Source organism: Bos grunniens, chromosome 21 (assembly GCF_055505025.1).
Source record: "Bos grunniens cultivar Pamir isolate PY7600 chromosome 21, Bosgru_T2T1.0, whole genome shotgun sequence".
NCBI classification, from domain to species: domain Eukaryota; kingdom Metazoa; phylum Chordata; class Mammalia; order Artiodactyla; family Bovidae; genus Bos; species Bos grunniens.
The window spans coordinates 3,641,156-3,661,106 of NC_141185.1; the positions used below are offsets into that span (position 1 = coordinate 3,641,156).

Consider the following 19,951-nt stretch of genomic DNA (forward strand, 5'->3'; position numbering starts at 1 on the left):
AAAAGCGCTCAACATTCAAAAAACTAAAATCATGGCATCCGATCCCATCACTTCATGGCAAATAGATGGGGAAACAATGGAAACAATGACAGACTTTATTTTCTTGGGCTCCAAAATTACTGCAGCCATGAAATTAAAAGACACCTGCTCCTTGGAAGAAAAGCTATGACAAACCTAGACAGTGTATTAAAAGCAGAGACACTGTTTTGTCGACAAAGGTCAGTATAGTCCAAGCCATGGTTTTCCAGTAGTCATGTACAGATGTGGGAGCTGGACCGCAGAGAAAGCTGAGCACTGAAGAACTGATGCTTTTTAACTGTGGTGTTGGAGAAGACTCTTGAGAGTCCCTTGGACTGCTGGGAGATCAAACCAGTCAATCCTAAAGGAAATCAAGCCTGAATATTCACCAGAAGGACTGATGCTGAAGCTGAAGCTCCAATTCTTTGGCCACCTGATGTGAAGAACTGAGTCATTGGAAAAGACCCTGATGCTGGGAAAGATTGAAGGCAGGAGGAGAAGGGGACAACAGATGATAAAGTGGTTGGATGCCGCCACTGACTCAATGGACATGAGTCCGAGCAAACTCTGTGAGATACTAAAGGACAGGAAAGCCTGGCATGCTGCCATCCATGGGGTCACAAAGAGTTGGACAGGACTGAGCGACTGAACAACAACAAGCTGCCCCAGGCAAAGAACCTGTAGGGAGTGGGTGGGGGCCAGAAAGGGTTCTCCCTTCCTTTTTCAAGATGGCGGGAATAACAACATGACTGCTGTAGAACTGGATTCAATGAGGGATAGAACAGAGTGTGTGGGCAAAGGGAGTTAAAACTATTAGTCACAGCATTTAAGACAGGAGTGTGCTGGAGAGAGCAGCAGGGTGGCAGGAGTTAGAATCACTGAGAACCGAAGGAAAGTGGGGAGAGTCCAATGAGGGCTGGCATGACACGATCTGATGGCTTGAGTCCTGGAAGAGGATAACACTCCAGGAACTGTAAGGACTAACTAAAACAGGACTAATCCGTTCCTGCAGAAGCAGTATCAAAAGAATGAAAATACAGTAAAAAAAAAAAAAAACTTTCAAAAAATCATACTGAAAGTTCTAGAAGCTAGGATATACCCAACATTAAACCGTCACTCACTAAGGAATATAACCCTGTCCTCCCAAAACCTGCACAAGCTTCAACCCTCAGGAGCCGCTCAGCACTTTCAGAAGGAGCCATCAAATGCCACATCCTTAGGCGCTGGGCTCCCAGGCCCCTCGTTCAGAGTCCTCTCCGTCTTCTGCCCGTCCACCCGTCGGAATTCAGTTCAAATGTAGCCTGTTAAAACCTAAGTTCCCACTGCATTTGAGACAAGGAAACATCACACTGTAATCATCCACTCCAGGAGCCAACAGAAACACAGTCCACCTTGTACCTCTCCCTCTATTTAGGGCACCAAGGGCACAGAACCATGAGGAGGACAACGAAACGCAGCACTCAAACCCGTGACTCAGAATCCTAGACTCAGCTGCTGAGTAAATACCACCCGCCAGAGGCGCCACAGAGACCACTTCACGGAGCGAAGCTCACCCGACAGAAGAAACCAGCTGCCCTCCTCACATTTAATCACATACAATACTCTGAAGAAGGCAAGCCAAGATTATCTGCTCAGGATGCTTAAACTTTCTGTACCATGGATTCCTCATAATAATATTCTTAATACAAAAGAGTATAAAGGAGGGACTTCCCTGGTGATCCAGTGGTTAAAAGTCTGCCTGTGACACAGGCGACATGGATTCAACCCCTGATCTGGCAACTACGATCCCATATGCCCCATGGCAACTAAGCCCGTGAGCCACAACTCCCAAGCCACGAGCTCTAAACCCCACGCTCCACAAGAGAAGCCACTGCAACGAGAAGCCCACACGCCACCCCCAGAGCGAAGTCCACGCGCGGCAACAAGGAGCCTGTGCGCTGCAACGAAGATCCAAAAAAAAAGATGACAAAGAGATCGATTATATTAATAGTAATACTATATTAAACAAATTTAGGATTTTTTAAAGTTTATTTCACACTGAATAACGGGTTCTAGTAGCAGATCCACTAACTACTGTAATTTCAAAGTAGTGATGAGTATAAATGATGTTTGATATTCTGCAACAGCCATAATGTGATATGCAAACACCTGTGGTTTTCACTGGTGATAAGTCACAGGTCTGTTACTACGTGATTTGTTGCCCATGTTCATAATTGAAGAGCACATTAGAACTCAGTTAGAAGTTCAGTTAAAAATAAAGATGTAAAATGTTTCTCCCCATCTAGGTTGACATACCTCCTAAATTCTGATCAGATTAAGAAGCCCCAGGGAGTTCCCTGGCAGTCCAGTCGCGTCAGGACTCTGTGTTCTCAGTGCCAAGGGCCTGGGGTTCAATCCCTGGCCAGGGAACTAAGACCCTGCAAGCCTCACACTGCAGCCATAAAAAAGAAGAGCCCCAGTAAGTGAATACTGTCTAAAATAGCAGACACCATACATCTCACCACCACTCGTTCATCAATCTTAACACCTGGTTACGGTCATGTTAGGCCAGGGACCATGTCTTACTTGTCTTTGGGCTTACAGGTCCATTACATATTAGATGAATGAACAGCCATTTATCCTCCTACTGGACTGTCAGCTCCCTGACCACAGAGGTTCAGTCTCAACAACAATGTAGAGCAGGCACTGGAATCTTGAAAGAGGAAGTGTGTGAGTATCTTGTCTCCTTGGTTGGATGATAATCCTCCTGGGCTCAGGGATCAACTTACACATCTTTGATTTCCCAGAGTCCAGTATACTGCTTCTCACATAAAACCACTCAAAAAAAAATTTTTTTTTGACAGCACCACGAGGCATGTGGAATCTCTGTTTCCCAACCAGGGATTAAACCCACATCCTCTGCAGTGCAAACTCGGAGTCTCAACCACCAGACCCACCAAGAAAGCCCCTAAAACCACTCAAACATTTATTAAATGAAACATTAAGACAAGACAGAGCCTCTGAAGCAAAGATTAAAGTACAGAATGAGCACCTGGACCAGTTCTGTTGTAGCAGGAACACACATACACACACACACACCCCACCTACCCCACTCCACCCCACCCCCTACAATGGTGAGCCTGGCTATGAACCAACCGACGGAAAAACAGCTTAATGTCACAGGGATAAACTACAATATGGTTACTTGAAAATATGTGAAAAATATTCCCATTCTTAATTTTAAAATATAAAAACCTTTAAAATTCCTTTCTCATGAATGGTTCTTGCTTCTTTCTCATAAAAATCTACAGTTATGTAGCACAAGACTTCCCTGGTGGCCCAGGGGATAAGAACCCGCCCGCCAATGCCGAGGACACTGGTTGGATCCCTGATCCCGGAAGATTCCACATGCCGCAGAGCAACTACACCCGTGCACCACAACTGAGCCTGAGCTCTGCAACAAGAGAAGCCGCTGCAACCAGAAGCCTGAGCACCGCACTGAAGAACAGCCCCTGCTCAGGGCAGGAAGAGAGCGCAACAGAGACCCAGCACAGCCAAAAAATTAAAATGAAAAACGAAAAGACTAACGACATTGTAAAGCAACTATACTACATAAAAAACAAAATAAAACAATATAATTTTTTTAATGTAGCACAGGCTGATTTGACTTGTTTTTAGTATTAATACCATCTACCCTACTGTTTAAAATTCCATACTACAAAACAGAACCAACATTACTCAGTTTCCAAATTACCAATTGTCAGAGAAGCAGTGAAGTTGGTGAAAATGCTGAAAGGTAAGACTGGGGGGCAGGATAAACTGGGAGATTGCGATTGACATATACACACTACCAAATATAACACAGCTAGTTAAGGACTCTTTATACAGCACAGGGAACTCTACTCAATACTCTGTAACGGCCTATCTGGGAAAAGAATCTAAAAAAGAGTGGATACATGTGTAACACATCCATTCTGCTGAATACCTGAAACAAAGTACTGTAAGTCAACTATAGTCCAATAAAAATTTTAAAGTAATAATAACAAATAAGTGGAAAGGGTTAGAAAAGGTAAGAGTAACTGCCAACTAAGGGTCAATGAGAAGTAAAGACAAAGCATTTCTGAAATCAGAAATACAAGGCTACACATTTTGGAATTTACAAAAATGTGATCCGTACACCACATTTCAGGCCCAATCATCTATGTGAAACCCAACCCAGAATTCTTCCCCTAGGCACAGAAAGACTCCCCCACGTCACCCTCGCCCCCGAACCCATCGGACTCGTGTGCTGCTCATGCCGTGAGGCGAGCACACACTTTCTACTTCTACTACAATCATCAAGACAAAAATACAAGCTCCGTACAGATAGCAAGTATCTTAATTTACCTTCACGTCACCCACGAGAGATAGCAGTAACTTGTATATAGCAATTCAGCAAAAAACGCTTGATGAATGAGGATTATTTTTTTCAAAACAAGACACATCTTGTACTCTGTTATGAAAAACAGATGTCAGATGTTCAGAGGATAACCTGTCATTGATATTTTAAATGCACTGAAAATGAAAATTGGGAATGTCTACCAAATAAAGTTATTTCTATTTTTGATGTCTATTCCTAACAAATAGGACCACATTTCATATTTCTACACAAACTAACCTAGCTGAGATATAAATTAAAATGGTCTCTAAGACAATACCAGACTATGAAAATCTTTACATTTATTTTAAAAATGAGGTTCTTTAGGCCTATAGCCAAACTAGTCAGCGACAAAATCCACTACGTTTTGATTCTTGCTCAAGTTTTTTACCAGTATACAATAAACACTAGAAATTACTAGATGATTAACTCAACAATAATACATATAGGTGATGTAAGTTTCTTGAGGGCATAGACTTTGTCTACGCCCAGCACTGACCCAATGGACATGAGTGTGAACAAACTCTTGGAAAGAGTGAAGGACAGGGAAGCCTGGCGTGCTGCAGTCCATGGGGTCGCAAAGAGTTGGACGTGAATTAGCGACTGAACGACAACAAAGACAGATCTAGCACCACGTATCTGGGAGGTGCGCCCCACAGATATTTGCTGAAAGAACGACACTCATCCTAGATCCTGGCTCTCACTGACACGCTCTGGGAGCGTCTCACCACGGCTCACATCCACCCATGGAGCCTCTCCAAGTATCAGCACCATCCTCCTCTTCAAGGCCAAGGGAACCAAGGTATCACATGCAAGTTTCTCAAGCCTGCTCTAGGCGATAAACGAACATGCTTCACCCTCAGTATAGATGATTCTATAGTCAAATTAATCTTTATATGAATACTTCAGAAGTCATTAAGTGGCCCTTAATGGGGGAAAAAAAAGATTTCCATTCAATTCCTTATGTGCCCTACTAAACTAAGTATAAGATTTCTCAAAGTGAATTTGATATAAAAAAATTCTGAACTTCTAAGCCTCTTCTAAATAATAAATGGGGAGCAGAATGGTGTGAAAATACAAATGGGGAGAAGGGTGTGAACATGATCTTCTTCAGAGCAATCTAGTATCTAAAACTAGTCTGTGGATAAAAAGCTTTAAAAGGCATGTAGTTCACCCTCCCACATGAAGCATGAATCCCCCGGTCACCAACAGGTGGTCCTGCAGTCTTTGACAAAGAGACTTTGATATTTCCTATACGGAACACTCATTGTCTCTCAAGTCAACCCATAACTCTCCTGGATAACTCCATCTCAAAAAACATTTTGGCTATTATTATTAACTGACCTTCTGACCCCAGCTTCATCTCAGCATGGTGAGTACCCAAGCTTTTTCTAGCAATAAAGACCTAGAATCACTGTATGTTCAACCTGCTTTCACTACACACCCCACTCTTCCCAATTCCCATTCAAAAAGTAGTCAATGAAACCAAGTCAGGAAGACATTTCCCCAATCAAAGACAAATTTTCATTCAAAAATCATTGGGCACGGAATCATACAATCTTAAGAACTGAAAAGGCCTTGCGTGTGTGTCAGTCACTTAGTCCGACTCTTTGTGACCCCATGGACTGCAGCCCGCCAGGTTCCTCTGTCCACAGAATTCTCCAGGCAAGAATACTGGAGTAGGTTGCCATTTCCTTCTCCAGGGGATCTTCCTAAACCAAGGATCGAACCCTGGCCTCCTGAATTGCAGGCAGATTCTTTACCAAAAAGGCCTTGGATACCATCTAATTCTACTTTTCATCTCTTGTAAGAATTGCTTCAATCTCTGGACAGTACATCGATGGCCCAGAATCTTAAGATGGCGGGCAAAATGTAAAGGCTCTTTGCTTCGAATGTTAAGTAATTCTGAGTGTAGCTTTAAATACTTGTTTGATTCAATTTAAAAAGAAGGAGGACTTCCCTGGTGGCCCAGTGGTTAAGAATCTGCCTGCCAATGCAGGGCAGAGACATGGGTTCCATCCCTGGTCTGGGAAGATTCCACATGCTGTAAGCCTCCAAGCCGCAAGTACTAAAGCCTGAGCACCCAGAGCCTGTGGTCTGCAAAAAGAGGAGGAGGAGAAGCCAGAGCACCGCAGCTAGAAAGCAGCCCTGCTTAAAGCAATTAGAGAAAGTCCGCGCACAGCAACGGAGACCCAGAGCAACCATAAACAAACTAATATTTTACAGGGGGGGTCGAGAAGGCATAAATTAGGATAAACAAGGTCCTCCACAGAGAACTAGATTCAATAGCCTATAATAAGCCATAATGGAAAAGGATATGAAAAAGTATATAGACATATACGTATAACTGAATCATTTTGCTGTATACCAGAAACTAATACAACACTGCAAATCAATTATGTTTCAATAAAATATTTTTTAAAAATTTGAAAAGTTGTCTGATAGCACATAGGTCTGGTAGGTAACATGGTTTGACAGAAGCAAATCAAAAGTAACCTGCACCATTTGGTGCTTTCTACCACTTTACTGTCTCTTGCTACATAATTTCCCAGTTATATATATAGAGAGAGAAATTTGTTACCAACTAACAAATTTATTACATCTTTTGAGGGGACTTCCTTGGGGGCCCAGTAGTTAAGACTGGTGGCTCTCAATGTAGGGGGCCGAGATGCGATCTCTGGTCAGGGAACTAGATCCCACGTGCTGCAACTGAGCGCTCACAGGTTGCGACTAAAGATCCCACACGCCACAGTGAAGACGGAAGACCCAGTCTGCTGCAATGAAAACTGGTGTGGCCAAATGAACAATAAAGAAAAAGAAATATGAAAAAGTACTGTCAGTTTTTAATAAAGTAAAATGCATTTTGGGAATCCTTGGCAGTCCAGTGGTTAGGACTCGGCTCTTTCACTGCCGGAAACCTGAATTCAATCCCTGATGAGGGAACTAAGAACCTGTAAGCTGTGTAGTCCAGCAAAAAAAAAAAAAAAAAAGTTTTTCGTTTTTTTTTTTTATTAAAAAAATAAAAATAAAAATGTCTTTTAAAAGACATGAGCTACTAAAGATACATGGTAATTTTAGGCCTAAAACTGAATACATCTTCCAGCACCTAAAGATCTTTCTTTAAACTAATGTATGTGGCTGCATCAGGTCTTAGCTGCCACATGCAAGATCTTCTGTTGCTGTGCACCGGCTTCTCTCTAAGTTGTGGCATGAAGGCTAAGTTGCTCCAGTTCATGTGGGATCTTAGTTCCTGGACCAGGGATTGAACCCAGGGCCCCTGCATTGCCAGGCATATTCTTAACCACTTGACTACTAGGGAAGTCTCTAAACATCTTTTTAAAGTAGGACATAGATGGGCATAGACGCTTTACCCAGTCATTCACTCAACAAATTTAACTGTAGGGGTCTACTTCATGTAGGAAGACAGAGAAAACAGAAAGACCTCCATTCTAAGAGAGCTTTGTTTCTAGAAGAGATAGAGAATTACAAATTGAGAAAAGTTCTAGAAAGACAAAGTATAGGATGCTATAAAAACATATGATGGGGAAAACTTATCTAGACTGGGAATTCAAAGAAGGATATGCTGAGAAGTGATGTTTAAGCAGGGATCTGAGTGGTGGCATTCTCATTTATGCTACAACAGATTTCCATAAAATCAAAGAGTTGGTACAACAAGCCCAGTACCTTGGCATCTTTATCCTAAAACCTCTTTTTTTAAAAAAGGAAACCAAAGAATGCATAAAGAAAGCTAGTAGCTGAAAGTTCTGGGGGAGAAAGGCAGGGTCTCACTCGTCTTTGGGTATCCCACATTACCTTGCCGAGTAGAATTATTATCATAGTAGTCACTTAAATCTTTGCTGAAACAATGAGTTTACCCTCAGTATTAAATCAGTGTCCATATTATTTTTAGTTCAGCAAAATAAATTTATAAAACTAGATGTTTTCACACAAGAAACCCTACTCGGAACTTTGGTTCCAAAAAGAAATGATGCTTCATCTACCTAACAGGATTGGAAGATTCAATAAGCTTACACAGGGCAAAATGCTGGGGTAAATTCTGAAGAGCTTGAAGTATACGGTTATCTGTGCAACCAAAAAGCTAGATAGGTCTCTTCTCACTAAGACAGCTGTTTAGATTCAGTTGTGCTTCTTTGTCATGAATTCTTTACCTCGAGAAAAAAACTGATTCACAGTTTGCACATCCTCTCTAGCCTTGGCTTTCTCCAAAGGGGTGAGACTCCGTAAACTGAAGGTCCCTTTCAGCTCTAGCAACTGACCTGTGTTTTCAAGGGGCCAAGATCACACTCCTCAGCTTAGGTCTTTGACTACCTCCTCATCTACTCTATTTCCCCAGGACCCCACCCTTGCTTTCAGCAATGACAGTACAGAGTTCATAATTTAAGGTCTTTAGAAGACCCAGATTTGCAGCAGTGTGCATGGACCTAGGGAATATCACTTAGTGACGTAACTCAGAAAAAGACAAATACTGCATGACATCACATACTGTATGTGGAATCTAAAAATAACACAAAGGAACATCTATGTAAAACAGAAACAGACTCACAGAGGAAACAAGTTAGCAGTTACCAAAGGGAGAGGGAAGGCGGAAGGGGCAAGTTACAGGTACAGGATGAGAGATACAAATGATGTATAAAATAAACAAGACACAAGAATACACTGTATGGCACAGGGAATTATAGCCATTATCTTATACTTTTAATGGAGTATAATCTGTAAAAATACTGCCTCACTATGCCTTACACCTGAAACTAATACTATACTATAAACCAACTAGACTTTAATAAAAGATCCACAGTCAGATTTAAGTTGAATGTATTCATCCAATTTTAAATCTTCTAAATGATGTAAATAATCTGATTAATTGTCGTAAAACTTCATATGCCCCAAAGGAAAAAATTTTAAAGAGTCAAAACGACGAAATGTCAAATACAGATTTATAATTCCTAACCCCAAAAAGTAAAATTTGAAGTTTTTAAGGTTACCTTTAATTAAGATTTTTTAATTAAGGAAAAGTATCTGTTGTGTTTTAAAATCAGAAAACAGAGTCATAAAAACAATCACTTATATTCAGAAATAAAAATAAATGCAAACTCATTCTTGGACATGCTTTTTTTAAAAAATTACAGTGGCTAGAAAAGAGCTTAAATGTCCAACATATAATGCAAATGTATCTACAAGATATTACCACATGAAAATGAAATTTTACAGAAAAGTTAATGTGCTCAAGTAAATTATACAGCTGAAGGCAAATTTACATGTTTAAGATTTGTCTTGTTTAAAATAATTTTTTGGTGTAGTTTTGAAAAGATCTCCTAATTCATCCTTCATTGAGTAGGACTAAAAGTAGGCACCATTATGATACTTCCAGGCAAGAGACCTATTTTTATGATACAAACCAGAGCTACCAGGTACAGATACAGTTTGCCACTAGAATGCTTCAAAAATAGCATACTTTAAAAGAAAAAAAAATTTTTTAAGGTAATGTTTACACTAGTAACTTAATATATTTAGCTTTAGGCACTTTTAAATTTTTTTGTAAATCAATTTAACAACTTAAAATTCTAAACTTATTTTCAGAGAAAAAGCTGATCCTTTCAGTCACTGCATCAATATCAAGATAAACGCTCCTGTGTGACAGATGCTCTTAACGCTCATCTGAACTGTATTTTACATCTACTGAATGTTTCGGGCCTTTAAAGTTCATTATAGTCATAATACTAAAAATCACAATAGCTATACTGCACAACAGCTGTACTGCAATATTCTGTTTTAAAGAGCTGCAGATAGAAGTTAAGTAACTCGTCAAAGGTCACCCAGCAAGTCAGTGACAAAGTTGAGGGTAGGACTAAAAACTTCAACTCCTAGACTACTAACTACTTCAGACTTTTCCAATTCTGCAAAAGAACAAAGTCAAGCGATTTCCCTGCGGTAATTTATAACAGGATACCTCAAACACAGTAGTACACTTAGCGCAAACACTAACAGATAGGCTCACCGGGAACAAATGAGACAACCTGCTCCATCTAGATACCACTGCCACGTTCCTAGATCCTGTAACCAAGCAAAAACCCACTGCTTCTGGATACAGTATATCCGGGGAAACGTTCAGCCTTCAATACATACAATTTATTTTCACACTGACCATTTATAAATTAATCTGTTAACACCTTTTCCCACGCCCAGGTGCTGGGGGGGGGGGGGGGCATTAATTTCCTCATTTTTCCAAGAGTGAACTCCCAGACGGCGTATCTCAAAAGAAAGTAGTTCTCAATGAGAACACAGTTACGTAGCCAATGAAAGAAAAGTTCTAATAAGTTGCTTCTTTCAAAGAGATACTTTAAGAGGATGATTACATGCTTGCCAGAATTACTGTTAAAATCGCCCGCCCAGAATAATGGTTCTTGTGAAGCAGCTTTTAAGGCATATCCCTCCCTTGCTGGGCACATACAGTCTGACTTGTTGGACGAGGATGGATCTGGGCACGCTCATACAGCATCCCTAAGAACCAGCTCAGTTCACTGAAAACATCTCCTCCACTCCCAAGTGTGGTCCTCAGCCCTTTCCATACTGTAAGGGACAAGATGACCCCTCCCTTAACAATCTCTCAGGAGAAAGGGTCCCTCCGCGGAGACAAGTGACAGCCGGCCTCCCTCGGATGATTTTTCTTTTTTTTGGAAACGGCCAAGTGCTAACAGCAGAAGAGGCTCATAGTGAGTGGCGGTGCGGCAGCAGGTGAGGCGGCCCTCGGTGCCGAGCCGGTCCATTTCTGACCGAGTCCTCCGCCTCCCGGCCGGGTTCCGCCTTACAGATCTGCCCCCAGCCGCCCCTGGTCTCTCACCCAGAGCCGGACTCGCAACCCTCCCCGGGAGGCGAGGCGGCCCAAGCCGCGACCAGACGGCCACCCCACCTCTTCCGGGGACTCGCAGGCCCGGCTCCCCGGCCGTGTCAGAACCTGACAAACCCGCCGAAGGGGCGGCAGCCGGCCCCACACGTTCCCGGGGGCCTCTCGGGCCGAGCCCCGCACCCCGCGGCCCCACTCCACCGCCCCCGCCGCCGCCACCCTCCTCCTCCCGAATCCCTCCTTCCTCAGGAGCACTCCGGTGGAGTTGCCGGCCCACTCCAAAGTGAGAGCGGCGGCCACCCCGGCCCCCCGCTGTCACCGCCCTGCCCCCGGCCTCTGCCCACGCCGGGGCGAAGTCCCGCTGACGCCCCGGTCGGTACCTTGCGGACCCCCTTGTAGATATAGAAGTAGAGCTCCCGGCCCACATTGAAGCAGAGGCGGTCGCCGTTGCCAGACTGGTCGTTGAGGTTTACGAAGGAGACGCGGACAGGGTTAGAGCCCTGCGAGTTGAAAGGCACCCGGTTGGGCCGGCTGTACTCCGAGTGCGGCAGCAGCTTGTACAGACCTTCCCGGGTGGTGAATTGGGTCTTAATCTCGTTCATCTCCTTCCCTCCTCCCTCCGTCGCCATCTTGGAAAGCAGCGTTCATCCTGCCCTAAGTGCCCGGATCACGCCCACCGCGCAGGCGCCGTCCCGGGGCTCTCGCTCTTTCCTCCCTCCCCCCCCACCAGGCCCCCGCCCCTTCTTTCTGGCCCCTCCCACCCGTGAGCCGGCCCGGCGGAGGCCGGCGAGGAGAAAGGGGCGGGCTTGTTTACGGCCCGACTGCGCAGGCGTGCTCACCTGGCGCGCTCCACGCGGCGGGGCGTCCGCAGGCTCCTCCCCCTGCCGGGCGCGGCCTCGGCGCGACCCCAGAGACTCGCAGGTGTTGTGGTGCGAGGTGTGCGGGGTCGATGAACGTGTGAAGGGGCGGACGGGCTGACTGGACTGAGCCAGGCTAGCTGAAGCCGCGGCCAGGCTGCGGTCGGCGGCGCTGAGGCAAACTCGGGACGGCCTCCTCAGTTGCCTCGGGCCCTGCCCTGAGAGGTCCCGAGACCTTTAGGGGCTGAGAAGGGAGCCGCTTCGGCAGTCGGCAAGTCGGGGTCTGCGCGTGGGGCACCGCGAACAAGCGCGGAAGCCCCAGTGTTCTGACCCAGGGGAGGGCGCGGGGGAGCCCCGAGGCTGGCAGGGGGCGGGCCGCCCTGTCCTGAGCCTCCGCTAGACTGCCCCGCGCGACCGTTTAGGCGCGAGTCAGGAAGCCCCTCTGCGCTTCCCAGAGTCCGTTTCCGACAAGGTACTGAAGGACCTCAGCTTGCCGCTTCACCCTTTTGTTTTTTCTTTTTTTTTAGACGGATTGCCGGGGAGAGGACGTACAGATACGTAGCATCTGTGTTTGCTAGTCAAATATCTGCATACCTATATGCGGTGAGCATTGGCTAATTTCAGGAAAGCAGGTTGTGTCGGCGCTTCTGTTTCTTAAGTGTATCTCCAACAGGTGTTTAGAGAAAAGGGGAGGGGTCGGGTCGGGGAAATGACTTGGGAAACCAGATACTGAATCGAAGCAAGATTGCCTTCTCTTGCGCCACAGTTCATTAAGAGCTTTCCATAAAGTTGGAGGCTGTTGATTTTTTTTATCAGGCTCAAGTGGAATCTGCAGAATGGTTTACGCCGCGTAGTTGTGGGGATATGCTGTAGTAGGTCTCGATTGTAAAGTAGGCACGCGGATTAAACCATCACCTTTTATCCTTGGGTTTCTTTGCATATTGCACTAGAGTAAGAGAGTTTCTCAAGTCATAAACATTCTAATAGACTGCGGAGTTGGAGTGCGAGGCCAACATTTTTACACCAACAATGTTCTGTTCCCTCAGTCCAAATCATAGATGGAGGGTCACAAAAGAAGTAGAGGGAGCTAAGTTGTAAAGAAGAGTTTAAATCATAAACATTTTATGTATCACAAAGCAAGCAGATGCCAGTGCAGACGGTGTCACTGATGTAATAATGCGTTTGACGCTAACATCCCGTATCCGATGTGCATGTTGGCAGAAAAGCTCTAGAATAAAATCCTACTTAAAGAATAGATTCCTAAAACACCTAAAATTTTGTGTTACAATTGTTTCGATGTTATTATGTCTTTTGCTGAAAGTCGAATAGGCATCAGAAGTCTTTATAAATGCCTCAATGTATTCTGGGTCCCATGTATTTATCCCAATTTCTTGTAACCATGTTATTTTACGTTGAAAATGTGTATAATCTCCTTGAAGGATAGTGACATCCTGAATCGTCTAAAAATAATTCAACTGTGTTCCTTAGTTACCAAGGGGGGAAAGCATAATAATACTTCTTGGAGGGAAAAAAAAAAAAAAAAACCTAAGCTAGCAGAAATTAACCCTCAAATTAACCACAACTTTCGATTACCAATAATACCTATAATCTTAGGCTTCTATTAAGGTTTTATTCTATATAAATTTAACATTTGATTGTGATCACAGTAATAATAGGTTGTTCACTTTGTCCCATCCAAATCCTTTGAAAATTTTAATAGTTTTCTTCTTTTCATTTACCCTGCTACACACTGAATTCAATAAATCACACCAAATTTATATAACTGGGCCTGACTGATTTCTGTTTCAAACCAGGCATTTTTACGTGGATTTGTGTCTCAGATTTGTTAGCCTCTAAATCTTATCCACATCTTCAAAGTTGAGTCATTATAGCTTCTTGAATATAGCTTTCCTTAGCAATATACCTTTCCTTCATTTCACTTTTTTTCTCTCAACTTTTCCTCGAATAGACAGCTACTAAGTTAATTTTCTTAAAACAGTGCTTTAGATATTACATTATTTTGCCCCCAAAACTCTCGATGACTTTGATTATCCATACTCTCTGTTTTGCATGATTCCTCCATTCCAATCAAACTCTTCTGCTATCACCCTTAGCTCTTTGCCCTGCCGTGGGAAGATCTAGGTATAGCTGACCAAGCAGAGGGAAAAGCCCCCACAGGGTTCCCAAGGCAGGAGTGTGCATAGCATGTGCCAGGAGTAGCAAGACAGTGTGGCCAGAGCAGAGTGAGTGAGGAAGCCATTGCAGGCTTTAAGTATCCATCTGGGAAACTTCCTTCATGGTTCAGTGGTTAGGACTCGGTACTCCCAATGGAGGGGACCTGGGTTCAATCCCTGGTCGAAGAACTAAGATCCCATGTGCCATGGCCAAAAAAAAGGTTTTTTAATTAATAAAAATCAAAAGAATCCATTTGCTTGCTGGTTTGAGAGTAGACTCAGGGAGACATGAGTGGACAGGGAGGCTAGCAGTAGTAATCCAGGCCAAGGACGATGGAGGGTTGGATGAGGAGTGGTGGCAGTTGAGGTTAAGAAAGACTAGAGAATCTAGTTACATTCTGAAGGTAAAGTCAATGGGATTTCCCAGCAGATAAGAGGTGACTTGTGGGAGAAATGAGTCAAGAATGACCCCTTGATAGACAGCTGGAAGATGGAAGTACCATGAACTGAGATGAAAAGGCTGGTGAAGAGCAGGTTTTGGAAGGAGGATTAGTGTTTCCCTGGTGAGTCAGTGGTAAAGAATTCACTTGTTGGTGCAGGAGACGCAGGTTCAATCCCTGATCCAGGAAGATCCCACATGCTGCAGGACAACTAAGCCCATGAGCCACAGCTATCAAGCCTGTGCTCTAGAGTCCACAAGCCGCAGCTACGGCCTGAGCACCAAAACTACTAAAGCCCGCACACCTAGAGCCTGAGCTCTGCAACGAGAGAAGCTACTGCAGTGAGAAGCCTGAGCACGGCAACTAGAGAGCATCCTCTGCTGACTGCAACTAAAGAAAAGCCTGAGCAGCAACGAAGACCCAATACAACGGAAAATAAACAAGATTCTAAAAAAAAAATAAAGGAGGACCAGGAGCTCAGTTTTGAGCATGCTGGGTGTGGGATGTCTATGAGGCATTAATAGGAAACGTCCAGGAGGCAGTTGAATAATCGGGTCTGGATAGAAGTCTAGCCCACTGGCATGTGCATGGATTCAGCAGTCCTTAGCTGATAGACGGCCTCCAAAGCCTGGATCCTGTCACCAAGGGAGTGAATGGGGACAGGGGGACAATCTAGGAGGTGAGAGAGAAGAAGAGGAATATTTGTTGATGAAAAAGAGCATACTATTTTTTTTTCAACTTAACACATAGGAGTATTCACTTTAGACCAAACTTATTGTTTTTTCCAATTCAGAGATTGGTTCATTAAGACTCTGAAAGCAGTGGTTTTTTTTAACCTTGAAGGGAAACAGTGTTTGCCATGGTGGCCTTGGGCTTCCCAGATGGCCCAGGTAAAGAGCCTGTTTGCCAGCGCAGGAGTCCCAAGAGATGAATGTTCAAACCCTGGATCAGCAAGATTCCCTGGAGGAGGAAATGGCAACCCACACCAGGATTTTTGCCTAGAAAATTCCATGGACAGAAGAGCCTGGCAGGCTATGACTAGTCCATGGGGTTGCAAAGAGTCAGACATGACTGAGCACGCATGCACAGTGACCTTATAAAGAAAAATGGGCACAGATAAGTGTCTTTAGAAACTACACTGGAGTTCTTTACTGACTCATTATATACAGTAACCAATCTCAAATTTATCTTGTTGATGAGCTTATTTTATTACGAATTATGTCATGATTTGGTACTTCCTTATAACACTATTATGGGACTGGAAAACAAATTTGGAAACATCATGTAACGTGTGTCCCTAATACACCACTTCAACTTTGTATTTCAGATGTGCAGACTGGTTAAACTGACACACCATTGGAACTGTTCAATTATGATATGTACAAATTAATCTTGTGTAAAGCATCTTATTCTTCTCTAAATAACCATTATCAAGTGGATGCAGTACTTAATATTTCACACATACTTTGCAGTAAAAGTACTTTTTAAAGAGCTCTTGTAGGGTTTTCTAATATAGTTAAGGGGCTTCCCTCGTGGCTCAGATGTTAAAGAATCTGCCTACGATGCAGGAGACTCAGATTCAGTCCCTAGGTCGGGAAGATCCCCTAGAGAAGGTGCTGAAGAAGACTCTTGAGAGTCCCTTGGACTGCAAAGAGATCAAACCAGTCAATCTTAAAGGAAATCAACCCTGAATACTCACTAGAAGGACATGCTGAAACTCTAATACTTTGACCTCTTGAGCTGACTCATTGGAAAAGACCCTGATGCTGGAAAAGGCTAAGGGCAGAAGGAAAAGGGGGTGACAGAGGATGAGATGGTTAGATGGCATCACTGACTCAATGGACTTAAATTTGAGCAAACTCCGGGAGATAGTGAAGGACAGGGAAGTCTGGCATGTTGCAGTCCATGGGACGGCAAAAAGTTGAACACGACTTAGTGACTGAACAACAGTGCAGCCTAAAGGAAGTGCCTGCTCTGTGGGCATTTTGCCAAGTGCTCACACACAGCCTGGTCTTCACGTACCACCTGGCGATGGAGGTACCCTTACCTCCTGTCTACACGTGACAAAAGAGAGCAGTGAAGTGACTTGTCCAAATTACTACTCTGCAGTTAGGTGTTAACAGAAACAAAACTTGAATTTAGATCTTAAAAGAGAAACATCTTGGAGTAAAGTAACAAAATATACTCATCTGTAAACCATACGTTACTGAAGGGGGAAGAATAACAGTTCCAATGAAGCAAACATGTATTTTTAAATTAAAAAAAATTGAAGTATGGTTGATTTACAAAGTTGTGTTAATTTCCACTGTATAGCAAAGTGATTCCGTTATATATGTATATGTATACATATACACATACTTTTTCTATTCATCTCCACAGGATGTTGAATATAGTTCCCTGTGCTATACAGTAAGACCTTGTTGTTTATCCATTCTATGTATAGTAGTTTACACCTGCTAATCCCAAGCTGTCACTCCATCTCTCCCTCATTGCCCTCCCCCTTGACAACCAGAAGTCCGTTCTCTAGCAAACACGTGTGTTTTTTTAATTCAAAAGTTTTTTTAAAAAACTCAAAACTAGAAAACACAACCCAGAGAATGGGAGAAAATATTTGCAAGTCAGGTACCTGATAAGACAATTGTATGTATAATGTATAGACAACTCCTACGCCTTAAAAAAACAACCTAGTCTTTAAATGGGCGAAGGACTTGAATAGACATTTCTCTAAGAAAATATACAAAAAAGCCAGTAAGCACATGAAAAGATGCTCAGCATCACTGTCATCAGACAAATGCAAATCAAAGCCACAGTGATATCCCACTTCACACCCTCTAGGATGGCTATGATCAGTAAGACAGGTAATACCAGGTGATGAGTATGTGGAGAAGTCCAGACTCTCATATCCTGCTGGTAGGAATGGGAAACAGCACAGCCACTTTGGAAAATAGTCTAGTGTTTGTTCCTCAAAAGTTTAAACAGTTACCAATGACCTAGCAATTCCTCTCTCAGGTGTATGAGACCCAAGCGAAGTGAAAACATGTCCACACAAAAACTTGTACATGAACGTACATAGCAGCATTAGTCATAATAGCCAAAAATTAGAAACAATCCAGATGTCTACTAACTGATAAATGGATAAACGAAATGTGGTGTATCCATGCAGTCAGATTTTGTTCAGCCACAAAAAGAAATGAGGTACCAATGTGTGCTCCGGCGTGGACGGACCTTGAGAACATGCCGAGTGAAGAGGCTGACACAGAAGGCCACATGTCTTATGATTCCATTTATAGGAAATGTCAGGAAGAGGCAATTCTATAGAGACAGAAAATAGGTTAGTGGTTGCCTAAAGCTGGAAGGGGGAGGGGGAAGGACTGGCTGCCTGTGGGTGTGGAGTGTCTTTTTAAGGTGACAAGCTATTCTAACATTGACTGCATAGTTGCCTAGTTCTGAATATACCAAACCCCACTGAATTGTGTACCCTTTACATGGGTAAGTTGTACGTGCTATGGAGTCAAAACTAGAGCAAGCTACACAGGGTCCAGTTTACTTTTCAAACAGCTACTAAGTTATTAGGAATAAGTCCCGTTAGGCTGTTTGGACTTAACCTAATAAACAGTTGGTAGGTGTTTTGTTCTAAGCGGCGATGGGTGACGTAAAGAAATTGCTGATACGCTCAGACTGAGAACCAAGCAAGTTTGGGAATCTCTGCCCTAAGGCATGAGCCTCCCCCAGTCTCCAAGCTGTACCTTCATTTTTCTCTCTGTGTGCTTTTCCTTTTCAAAACAAATTTCTCCCCCTTGCTCTTGTAGGGAGTCCCTCTTGTGTGCTCAGGATAGCATGCTTAATTTCCCTGGCTCCCAGGCACACTGCTGCCTCCACTGCCTCCTTCCCGGCAGTGTGAACTTGCTGAGCAAGGAATAGTAGTCAACAGAGGTGCTCTTTTTCTCTGCTTAAAAACAAAACACTCTATCTCATGCCCAGTCTCTCAGCTCCCAGCCTTGAAAGACTCATAGCTGTCTCCCCGGCCTTATATATATATTCAGTTCCACACATGCTATTTTAAATGTCTTAGACTCTTGGGATAAGACAGAAATGTGGATTTCAAACCATAGTAATGAAGGAAAAAATACAGGAAGAGAATGAGAGAGTCATTTGTCACAAGGCTGTGACATTCTCTCTGTCGCTCACAGACCCAGAACCAGTGGAATGATTTAAGGCATTCTTAGAACTGCACCCAAATTCGAACATCAATTTTTTGCGGTTGGAGCTTGTGCCAGCTTTGTTTTTCATTATGAAGCTCCTCTGGTTGCAGGTTCAATGACAGCCTGTCCAAGCAGCCCAACAAACATGTTTTATCTGTTAGAGATTAGAGCAAGGACATTCAAGCTTAATAGCCTCAATAACAATTTCTGATGTTTTCTGAGAACCTTAAACAGAAAAGAGAAAAGGAGATTGAAAAAAGAGTTGATATGCTATCTGTAAAGAAAAAAATTAACATGCTGCTAACTCATGATTAAAAGAACTTGACTCTTTGGAGAGCCTTATCAACATTTTATTAGGCTGTTGAGAAGCAGCAAAGCTGAGTGATTTCTAGCCATCCGCTGCTGTAAAGTAGTGGTTGGGAGCCTGTAGTAGAAAGTAAGATGCATTTGTTAATTTAAAAATCCATGGGACTTCCGAAGTGGTCCAGTGGATAAGACTCCACGTTCCCAATGCAGGGGGCACAGGTTTGATCCTTGGTCAAGGAACTAAGATCCCATATGCCTCACAGTGTGGCCTGGAAAAAAAAAAATCCATTTTGGGGCATTCCCTGGTGGTCCAGTGGTCAGGACTGTGCTTTCACTGCAATGACCCAGGTTCAAGCCATGGTTGGGAAGCTAAGATCCCACAGGCCTCGCAGCATAGCCCTAAATAAAATAAAAATCCACTTTAGGAGTTACCGTTGGGTAAAGCAAAATGCAATTTATATTAAAAAGATCTTGTCTCAGACAGGGTAGAGAGTATTCTCTGAAAGATTATTGTTAAGGACGGATATTCCTGTTATCCATTCAGTTAGACTCCAAGTTGACCGAGAGGACAAGCCATTCTTTTTCCTCTTTGGAATGAGGAGGATCCCCTCTCCCTCATGTAGCGTGACGCACATACTCAATGAATTTCCAGCTTTCTCCATGCGTGCATGCTCAGTCACTAAGTCATGTCCAACT

At 43.4% G+C, this 19,951-nt stretch overlaps 1 protein-coding gene and 1 long non-coding RNA gene across 16 annotated transcripts in view; one reads left to right on the plus strand and one right to left on the minus strand.

The window, feature by feature from the left end:
- Positions 1-11,932, minus strand: part of WDR20 (WD repeat domain 20) — a 64,805-nt gene extending 52,873 nt beyond the window's left edge. For 10 of the 14 annotated variants that reach the window (XM_086362871.1, XM_086362870.1, XM_086362875.1 and 7 more), the window contains exon 1: positions 11,657-11,932. In XM_086362871.1, the coding sequence (XP_086218997.1) occupies positions 11,657-11,905 (249 nt within the window). In that variant the 5' untranslated portion in view covers positions 11,906-11,932. The remainder of the gene's footprint in view (positions 1-11,656) is intronic. The other 4 variants (XM_086362865.1, XM_086362864.1, XM_086362869.1 and 1 more) reach the window with 1 other exon arrangement.
- Positions 11,933-12,019: 87 nt separating this feature from the next.
- LOC147348927 (uncharacterized) lies at positions 12,020-17,023 on the plus strand. Of its 2 annotated transcripts, XR_015149404.1 has the most exons (3): positions 12,020-12,212; positions 12,661-12,736; positions 14,907-17,023. It is a non-coding gene; the product is annotated as an uncharacterized LOC147348927 (long non-coding RNA). The 2 variants fall into 2 exon arrangements; XR_015149403.1 differs by lacking the exon at positions 14,907-17,023 and having other exon boundaries at positions 12,661-13,408.
- The last annotated feature ends 2,928 nt before the right edge of the window (positions 17,024-19,951 follow it).